Source organism: Petaurus breviceps, unplaced genomic scaffold (genome assembly GCF_028583685.1).
Source record: "Petaurus breviceps papuanus isolate PSGF00001 unplaced genomic scaffold, PetGlider_PUasm1.0 355, whole genome shotgun sequence".
NCBI lineage: Eukaryota > Metazoa > Chordata > Mammalia > Diprotodontia > Petauridae > Petaurus > Petaurus breviceps.
The window spans coordinates 2245881-2256890 of record NW_027186289.1 but is presented as its reverse complement, the minus strand read 5'-3'; the positions used below and the strand labels follow the sequence as shown (position 1 = coordinate 2256890).

The following is an 11010-nucleotide window of genomic DNA, read 5'->3' as shown; positions in this document are numbered from 1 at the left end:
CAGATCTACTCCAAGACTTTAAGAGAAACTGCTTCTCATACAACATAGATAATACAACTGTTTACCAGTAACAATGATGGTCTTAATTTTGAACTTTGAAATAAAAACAATTGAATAACCAAGCTGGTGACCTTAAACTTCAGTTTTTGTAGTAGCAAATAGTAACCTGAATGAATTCAATTACCTGGATCTATATTCCCAATGATGTTGCACAGTTCTCTTTCTGTGACCCAGGAAAGGGTTAAGTGTTAGTCCTATTTCAAAGTGCAGCTTGAAAACCTACTTTTCTTTGATCATTGAAGTGACCCCTTTTCCCTTACATAGATTTTAGGGGAGAAATTTCCCATTCTCTCTCTGTCCATTGGTCTTTCTACTTCGAGAACTTTGGCTGGAGTTCAAAAAGTAGAAGGAGAAATGGTTTTCTGCCAACAGCCATTCCTTAAGAGACTATCAATCTTTCTAGCACAGGTACAGCATTCTTACACTTGGGTGCTTTTGGCTTACAGGGTGGTAGATTTGAAAATTTCTTTACACATACAGACAGAATAGACAAAAAACCGCAGCAGGGCAAAAAGAAAGTTTCCTCTTTTCTACCTGCCAGTATCCCAGAGACAGGATATACACAAAACAACACAACACACAGAATACACTCCAGCAGCGTTTTTGTCTCTGGTGGTCCTTTGCATTGAGATTTTTGGATTTTGAAAGTTCACTCCCTCCCTTTGGTATCCCAGGTGGAGCAAGCAAGTGTGGAGCAACTGTTGGCAGGTGGACGGGAAGCTGGCAAGAGACTGAGGTTTTGATCTATGGCAATGGCTCCCTGGGCTCTGGCCTGAGAAGGACTCAGGTTCCTGGTCCTCTCAAGAAAGCAATACAAGCCTGGGGCAGAGGAACATCTCTTGGCAGCTGCCCCCTAGAATCGAATTGCTTTCCCAGGCTCTGGTACAGCTGTCTTTTAATTAAGGTTACAGAGTGAGACAAAAATTCAGCAATGCCTAGTGACAGACACCCATAAAGAAAGTGTTAAAGCTACAGCAACAATTAATAAAAAAAGCAGGTAAAGACAAAAGTTAAGGTTACAGTGACATCTAGTAACAAACAAAATTAAGAAGAGAGAGAAAAAATGGCACTCCATCAGCATCCTGACCTTGGAGGCCAGTAGGGGCTGCAATGCTGTGTCCAGCCTAGCCTCCTACTCTACCTGGGGCAGAGGAACCGGCTTCTTTCTGGTCCACTCAGGGAAGCAATGCGAGCCTGGGGCCGAGGAACCTCATGGTGGCCACACGCCCCTGGGATGAATTGCCTTCCCAGCCTTCCAGGGAGCCTGGTCCAGCTGTCAATACAAAGCCAAAGATTAGCTCAGTGGGACCTTCAAATGTAATAGGCAAATACAATGGACCTGACAGCAAAGCCAATTATAATTTGATAGGAGGGTTTATTAACCAGCCAGTGACTGCCTCCGCAATAGGGAAGACAGCACTGAGTCATCTGTAAGATACTCATATAGAGTTAGGTGTTGCTAATCAACAAAATATGGTTCCAAGGGGGGTGTAATACCGTTAATGCCATTTCTAGTGAAACCCTGATTACCTAGCAAAGCCCTGGATACAAACAGATCTGAATCTGGGGCATGTTTCTAGCAACACACGTGAAATGTTCCCTTACTATTTTGGCCTATTAGGTGGTTTCCAGGGACCCTGGTAGGGGTTCCCTTCTAGCAGGTTGCAACTGGGAGGGGGCTTTGGTGTGTAATTTCTGGTGGGCACTTCACATGAACCATGGGAAAAGAAAGACTGTCCTGTCCCCAAGGAGTTCTCACTTTCTAGGGGAAGACAACACACAAAGGAAGAGATTTTTGGGCAAAACATTCCAGACACTGGAATATAGTGGTAGAGCCTGTGAGAAATCCCAAAGTATGGCAGCCAGATGCAAAATATGGAGATGTGTGAGCTGACCCTCTGCTAGAGAATTTCAGAGGGTGGAGGAGGAAAGAGATATGAAAGTGCTTCTGTTAAGAACAAGTCAATAGATGAATTATCAGTGAATAAAAGCATGACCTTCCTAAAGTGATTGTTCATACTATATATAAATATGGTGAAGTGAAGGATCATGATTCAGAACACCAAGTTCGAGGTTAAATTTTGTAGATTTTTGGGAACCTAAAAAATCAGGAAGTCTAATAATAATAAATTATTTGCTCAGAAGTTTGATAATAGAAATAAGAAAAATATATATTTATAAAGATAAGATGTTTTTAATAGAATCAAAATGAGAAAGTGAAAAGAGATTTTTACCTACCTGAAAGAGAACTGCTTTAAACAATAGAAAAACTGAAACAGTGACTCCCCCTTCTGTTAGAAATGGAATAGCATCAACAGCCAGCTGCACAGTCTGAACACATGTTCTGCATGAAGCAGGTTGGACAAATAGATGAGCCCTCCCAAATATCACAGGATTTACCTATATTACCTATATTGTGTGATGTCCATCAGTCTGCCTCTGGATCCCAGATCACCAATGTTCTCAGGATCTAGCAGCATGTTGAAATAATTTATGTCTCATAAATATTGTCAGTCTCTCTTATGCATTAGCTCAATTTCCAACCCAGGTCATTAGATATTGCATTTTTATTGAATCAAGGGACTTTCATTCCGTATAAGTTGCTTGTGTTGTGCCATAATTAAATAATACAAGGAATGAAAATATTCCTTGAAAACCTGCAAGCACTCATAAAGCAAGGGCAGCAGGTGCCTTTGCCCACGACACATCACAGCCAGTGTCATCTGAAGCCCTCAGGATGAGAATGGAGAACTCTTCTTCACTTGGCTGGAAACTGTCTCTTTGCACTCAGTTGAGGCCACATTGTGAGTGATCTCCCTTTAGAATCCTCCTCCTTTAATCTGAATTAATTTGACTGTGAGGACATTTACCAGATCATTCCTTTTTTTTGTTCTTTTCTCAGTCTCATGTTACACCCCCTCCCACCTCCTGCCCTAAGAATACACACTACTTACCAGCTTCTCACCATGTCTTCACATTTTCTTTTTTTTAATTGACAGATATTTTTATTAAAGATAATGACTACAATGAGACAACATAGCAAATCCAATGTATTCCTTTTTTTAAATCTTTTTTTTAAATTAATTTGTTTTCTTTTAGTTTACAGGATTCAATTCCACAATTCCTTGAGTTCCACATTTTGTCCCCCTCCTTCCCCTCCCCCCATGGCTGCTTATAGTCAAGTGTAGGATCTGTAAATACTTTCACATTATACAATAGTCAGGTTATAAGGACGGATTGTACCAGCTGGAATGAAAAGTGGTAAAGAGGACATAAAACCAAATAAGAGAAGGAAAAAGATCAGGTATTTTGCTTCTACCTGGATATAAACTTAGTTCTTTCTAGTTCTTTCTCTGCATGCACTTATTTCTCTCCATTATGAGTCTTTTGGGATTGACTTATATCACTGCATTGCTGAGAAGAGTCCAGTCTATCAAAGTTGGTCATCACACATATGTTGTGTCTGTAATTGTGTACAAATGTCTCCTGGTTCTACTCTTCTCACTCAGCATCAGTTCTTTTAAGCCTCTCCAGGTAAATATGAAGACCGTTTGCTCCTCGTTTCTTATAGCACAATAGTATTCCATAACATGCATATACCACAACTTGTTCAGCCATTCCCTAATTGATGGGCACCCCCTTAATTTCCAATTCTTTGCTACCACAAAAAGAGCTGCTATAAACATTTTTGTACATATGGGTCTTTCTCCCATTTCTGTGATCTCTTTGGGATATAACCCTAAGAGTGGTATTGCTGGATCAAAGGGTATGAAAGTATTTATATCCCTTTGGGCATAATTCCAGATTGCTCTCCAGAAAGGCTGGATCAGTTCACAACTCCACCAGCAATGCATTAGTGTTCCAATTTGCCCACATCCTCTCCAGCATTTGTCATTTTCCTGTTTCGTCATCTTCGCCAATCTGACTGGTGAGATGTGGTACCTCAGAGTTGTTTTGACTTGCATTTCTCTAATCAATAGTAAATTAGAGCATTTCTTCATGTACTTATAGATATATTTAATTTCTTTCTCTGAACATTGCCTGTTCATATCCTTTGACCATTTGTCAATTGGGGAATGACTTGTATTCTTATAAATTTCACTTAGTTCTCTGTATATTTTAGAAATGAGTCCTTTGTCAGAGACATAGGTTGTAAAGATTCTTTCCCAATTTCCCACCTCCCTCTTAATCTTGGTTACATTGGCTTTGTTTGTACAGAAACTTTTCAATTTCATGTAGTCAAAATTATCCATTTTACATTTTATAATGTTCTCTAATTCCTGTTTAGTCATAAAGTCTTTCCCTCTCCACAAGTCTGATAGGTAAACTATTCCTTGTTTTAGGAGACTGCTTACAGCATCAACCTTTATACCTAGATCATGCACCCATTTAGACTTGATTTTAGTATATGGTGTTAGATAATTGTCTGTGCCCAGTTTCTGCCATACTATATTCCAGTTTTCCCAGCCGTTTTTGTCAAATAGTGAGTTCTTATCCCAAAAGCCAGGGTCTGGGGGTTTATCAAACAATAGATTACTATAGTCATTGACTTCTGAATCTTGTGTGCCTAATCTATTCCATTGATCCATTCCTCTATTCCTCAGCCAGTACCAAGTAGTTTTGATGAATGCTGCTTTATAATGCAGATTGAAATCTGGTATAGCTAGTCCACCTTCCCTAGCATTTCTTTTCATTAATTCCCTTGATATTCTGGACCGTTTATTCTTCCAAATGAATTTTGTTACTATTTTTTCTAGCTCTATAAAGTAGTTTTTTGGTAAATTAATTGGTATAATTTAATTTAGGTAAAATTGTCATTATATTTTATTGCTATTATATTAGGTCGACCTAGCCATGAGCAATTGATATTTTTCCAGTTAGTTAGATCTGACTTTATTTGTGTGAAAAGTGTTTTGTAGTTATGGTCATACAGGTCCTGGATTTGTTTTGGTAGGTAGATTCCCAAATATTTTATAAAGTCTACAGCAACTTTAAATGGGATTTCTCTTTCTATCTCTTGCTGTTGAATTTCATTGGAAATATATAGGAATGCCGAGGATTTATGTGGGTTTATTTTATATCCTGCAACATTTTCTTCATATGTCACTGAAAACCTTTTTGGTGGACAGGAATTTGACATCACTTTAATTCTATTTGGAGAAATATTTTATGGTGGGACCTTTTTCCAGCTTTTGTGACCACAACGTGATTCTTACTTCAAATGAAAAGTGCTTTTATCCATATTCCATTGAGTTCTAATGACTAAGTTCCAAGTGTTGACTCTGCCACTCGCAAAGATTATAGGAATTGTAGGCAAATCCCTTCTCCATGCCTCAGTTTCTCCTCTTAGACTGATGCCCATCAGACTGGATGAATCCTAGACTCTTTGAGCTCTTAACTCATGTGATTTTGATGGTTTAGGGGTTGGTGACCTTCAAGGATGTGGTTGTGGACTTCACTGAGGAGGAATGGGGCCTCTTGGACCATTCTCAGAAAGAGCTGTACAAGGGGGTCATGCTTGAGAATATCCAGAACCTGCTGTCCTTGGGTAAGAAACATTTCCTTTCTTTTCTTGCTGTTGTCAGGCCAAAGTTTACATATGCAGTGGAAAATCGATTCATACTCTGTTGCTTCTAAGCCTCAGAAGCTTTATTAAGTGCATAGTCACCTCCCTGCACCAACTTTCCATCCACTTTGTACTTGGCTTTCAGCATTTTCAAGTTAAATCACTCAGTAGGAGTCAGGTAGCTGGAGAGAGAGATCTGGGTTCATTCCCAGAGCAAGAAAGTGAAGTTAAAACAAAATCATTCCTACTTCAAAGAGAGATTTCACATGGTCAGAGACCCAAAAAAAGTTCTTGGGAGAATTTGAACCTCAAAAATTAAATGAGGGACTGAGGAAAAATTCGGGGGGAGGGTGAGACCAAGAGCAGTCTAGAAATCAAGGAAATTATGCAAAGAAAGTCAACTCATTAGGAAAACTCAAGAAGGAAAATAACACTTTAATATCTAGAATTGGGCAAGAAGGAGCTAATGACATAAGGCACCCAGAAATACTGAAATCCAAAAGAATGAAAAAGAAGAAGAGAATGTCAAAGATCTGATTAGAGAAAAGAAGTGATATGGGGAATAGGTAGATCAAGGACTCCCAGTATCAGAGTTATTGCACTACCTGAAAACAATGGTCCCAAAAAGGGTCTAACACACCCTTTCCAGACATTATTAAGGACAATTGCTGTGAAGCTGTAGAACAAGTGGCAAGGTGGAAATAGAAAAAAAAATCACTGTTCTCCCACTAAAAGTGGTAACAAAATGAAAACTTAGAGTAACATTATGGCCAAGTTTCAAAGCTCCCAAGATGAGCAGAAACCTCTAGAAGCAAAAAAGAAAAACAGCTTAAATTCTGTGGAGCTACAATCAAGGTAACACAACACCTACCAACTTAAACATTAAAAAAATATAGTCCTTGGGAGTTTATATTTCAAAGAGCTAGGGAGCTGCAGTTGTGAACAAAAATAACTCAGCAAAGCTGAGTATAATCCTGAATGAAAAAAAAATAAACATTTAAAGAATTAAAAGATATTCAGGTATTTATGAGAAAAAGCAGAACTCAATGTAAAATTGGACATGGAAGATCCAGGAGAAACATGATATAAACATTACAGACCAGTTATAAGGCACCCAATGAGGTCCAAGTCTTTACTTTTTATACCTGAAACTTTTATCAGTGCCTTTAAGACTATTATCATTGCTCAGGCAGTTTGAAAGAAAAGCATAAGCTGAGTGGAATATGATGGGTTGATTCTAAAAAATAGAATTGGGTAGGAAGAGGTAAAACGGGGATGTTATTATGCACTGACAAGTACAGAAAGGAAGAAGTAAGAAAGAGGAAGCAGATGGCAGTGGAGGACTGGCACTTCTGGAACCTTATTCTCATGTGATAGAAAAAAAGAGAGAATATCTATATCGTTTGGTCTTAGAAAAATAGGTTGACCTGGCCAGAAATGAGCTTCCATAGAATAAAGCAAGAGGACCAGTGGGAATTGCCAAAGAACTTTACCAAACATTTAAGGGTCAGCTAATTCCAGCATTAAATAAATGCTTTGGGAAAATAGGCAAAGAAAGTGAACTTCCAAACTCCTTTTATGAAAGAAATACAATATTGATCTTCAAATCAGGAAGTATAAAAAATGAGTACATCATAGACCAATTTCATCCATGTCTTTGGCAGCCAAAATCCTAAATAACATACTAGCTAGGAGATTACAATAATGTATTGCAAAGACTGTACATTGTGACCAACTTGGATTTATTCCCAAAATACAGGGATAGTTTCACCTAAGGAAAATATACACATGATCTATTATATCAATAACAAAATTAATGAAAATGATGTGAATATATCAATAACTGAAGAATAATTTTTTTAATAAAACCGAGCACTTTTTCAAAACAAATAATTTATTTTCAGTTTTCTCTGACTTTCATTTCCACAAGATTTTGAGTTCCACATTTTCTCCCTTTTTCCCTTCCCCCCCCCAGAGTTGGCATGCATTCTGATTGCTCCTTCCCAGTCTGCGCTCCTTTATATCCCTCCCCACCTCTACTCTTATTTCCTTCCCTTCTATTTTTCTAATGGGAAAAATAGATTTTTGTACCCCATTGCCTGCACACATTATTTTCCAGTTGCATTTAAAAACAATTTTAACATTTGTTTTATAACTTTGAGCTCTAAATTCTCTCCCTTCCCTCCCCACCCACCCTCATTGAGGAGGCAAAGAATTCCATGTAGGTTTTACATGTGTAGTTATGTTACGCATGGCTGTTTTTCCCTCCTTTCCATCCTTTCTCCCACTTACTCTGTTTTCTCCTCTTGCTACATGGTTTGATTCTGACTAAGCCCCCCCCATGTCCCCCCCCTTTCATCATTCTCCTCCTCTCATCCAATTTTCTCTCGCTTTCCTGTAGAGTAACATAGTATTCCATACCCAAGGCAGTGTGCGGGTTATTCCCTTCTGCAGCCAAATCTGATGGGGGTAAGGTTCACGCATTCCCTCTCAGCTCCCCCTTCTTCCCCTTCATTATGAAATCTTTTTCTTGCCTCTCTCTATGTTAGAAAACTTATCACATTATATCTTTGTTTTCTCCAAATATATTCCTCTCTCACTTCTTAATTTTATTTTTTAGATAATCATCTGTTCATATTCAGCTCACCCTGTGCCCTCTATCTATCTGTCTATCTGCTTATCTGTCTTCCTGTCTGTCTCCTGCTAATAATGAGAAAGGTCTCATGATTAACAAATATCATCTTCCCTCCTTTATGATTTCTCTTTTGTGTTTACCTTTTTGTGCTTTTCTTAAACGTTGTAGAAAGGCAGATTTCCTATTCAGCTCTTGTCTTTTCATCAAGAATGCTTGAAAGTCCTCTATTTCATTGAATGTCCATTTTACCCCCCCCCCCCCCCCGAAGTACTGTACTCACTTTTTCTGTGTAGGTGACTCTTGGTTTTATTAGTACCTCCTCTGCCCTCTGGAATGTCATTCCAAGCTATCTGATCCCTTAATGTAGAAGCTGCTAGGACTTATGATATCCTGATTGTATTTCCACAATCCTCAAATTGTTCCTTTCTGGCTGGTTGCAGTATTTTCTTCTTGGCCTGCCAAGTCTGGAATTTGACCGCAATATTCCTAGGAGTTTTCCTTTTGGGATCTCTTTGAAGAGGTGATCATTGGATCCTTTCGATTTCTATTTTACCCTCTGTTACTAGGATATCAGGGCACTTTTCTTTGATAATTTTTTTTTTTTTTTTTTTTTAGTTTTTTAAAGCAATCGGGGTTAAATAACTTGCTCAAGGTTACACGGCCAGGAGTTTCTGGGTGGTTGCTAAGTGTCTGAGCCCGGGATTCGATCCCCAGGTCATCCCAACACTGAAGCCGGTGCTGTTACTCACTGAGCCACCTGGCCACCTGATAATTTCTTGAAAGATGATATCTAGGCTTTTTTTTTGAGCATGGATTTCAAGTAGTCCAATAATTTTTAAATTCTCTCTCTTGGATGTATTTTCCAGATCAGTTGTTTTTCCAGTGACATATTTCAGATCGTCTTCTACTATTTTTTCATTCTTTAGGCACTGTTTTACAATTACTTGATCTCTCATAAAGTCATTAGCTTCCATTTGTTCCACTGAAATTTTGAAGGAATTATTTCCTTCAATAACTTTTGGACCTCCTTTTCCATCTGGCCAAATCTGATTTTTGAGGCATTCTCCTCATTGTCTCTCTTAACCACTTTTGGCATTTGGGTTAGCATTTTAAATCTCCTGCTGGAATGTTGAAAAGCCCATGTTTTAGCTCTCTGTTCTCTCTAAGCTAACAAAAATTTGTTCTTCCAGGGAGAGTCCCTCTTACCTCTTGACATTGTCTTCTGGTCACTTGCCTTGGGGACGCACCTTTTTGTTGAATATGTCTCTGATGGGTGCAGCCCGCTGTGGTGCACATCTCCTTTGTCACTCACATGCAGTCTGTCTCTTCTCCTTACAATGACACAGTCTATTGCCAACATTTGCTCCAAGAGTACTTCCATGAAGTTTTCTAGCATTGAAGTTTGTGATGTGAAGGTCTTGAGTTGTAGAAGTCTTGAGTAACTGTTGCTATTGCATATATTTATATGAATATCTCTCTCTCTCTCTTCCTCCATATATATGTTTTTGTTTTTGTTTTGTTTTTGTTTTTCTTCAGCTGTAGGGACCAGGTTTGAAGTAAATGAAATAACTAGAAAGCCAACAATTTTTGTGGAAGAATGTGACCTGCAAAGATTCGTGAGTGATGCCCCCTGTTACTTCAATTTGAGAGAAATCCATGACTTTATTATCAAAGTAGATAAAAATCCAAAAAGTGATTGTGACTTTGAAGAAATTGGAAAAAGATGCAGACAGTCTTCTATCCCAAATTACTGTAAGAAAATGATGCCAGGAAATGACTCTCTTCTGGATACCGAATATAGGAAATGCTTTAGTGTAGAAGGGAAGCTTTCTCAGTCCTTGGAGAAGTCTCCTAGAATGTATCCAGGAAATCAGTGGGAGATGTCCCTGAGCTGGAGTTCAGACCTCAGTAAACATCAAAAAAGTGATACTGGAAAAATGCTTTCTGGAAGTAATAAAGGTGGGAAGGCCTTCAGTCAGAACCCTGAGCTCCTTACTCATCAGCAAATTCCTATTAGAGAGGAGCCTGATGAGTATAATGAATGGGAAGCAACCTCATCCCACCAGTCATCTCTTCCTTGCCAGCCTGAATTTCACCCTGAAATGAAAAATTTTGCATCTCCTCAGTTTGAGAAGACCTTTGGTTGGAACTCAGATCTCGACAGACCCCAGAAGATTTATGCTGGGGAGAGATTTTATGAACATAGTCAATGTGGGAAGGCTGTGTGCTCCAGATCTCCCCATATTGACCAGAGAATCCACACTAGAGAGAAACTTATTGAATGTAATCAGTGTGGAAAAGCTTTCACACAGAAATCCAGTCTTACTGTACATCAGAAAATCCACACTGGAGAGAAACCTTTTGAATGCAAGCAGTGTGGCAAAACTTTTACACAGAGCTGCACTCTTACTACACATCAGAGAATCCACACTGGCGAGAAATGTTTTAAATGTAATCAGTGTGGAAAAGCTTTCACAGAGAGATCCACTCTTATTGTGCATCAGAGAATCCACACTGGAGAGAAACCTTATGAATGTAATCAGTGTGGAAAAACTTTCACGCATAAGGGTAATCTTGCTGTACATCAGAGAATCCACACTGGAGAGAAACCTTATGGATGTAATCATTGTGGAAAGGCTTTCATACAGATTGGCAAACTTGTTGTACATCAGAGAATTCACACCGGAGAGAAACCTTATGTATGTAATCAATGTGGAAAAACTTTCAGACAGAGCTCAGGTCTTATAGG

At 38.7% G+C, this 11010-nt stretch overlaps 1 protein-coding gene across 1 annotated transcript in view; it reads left to right on the top strand.

Annotated features, from left to right (window-relative positions):
* The first annotated feature begins 1272 nt into the window (after positions 1 to 1272).
* Positions 1273 to 11010, top strand: part of LOC138168215 (zinc finger protein 420-like) — a 10350-nt gene continuing 612 nt past the window's right edge. The window contains exons 1-3 of the mRNA XM_069097247.1: positions 1273 to 1377; positions 5482 to 5608; positions 9798 to 10913. Coding sequence (XP_068953348.1) covers positions 1273 to 1377; positions 5482 to 5608; positions 9798 to 10913 — 1348 coding nt within the window. The remainder of the gene's footprint in view (positions 1378 to 5481; positions 5609 to 9797; positions 10914 to 11010) is intronic.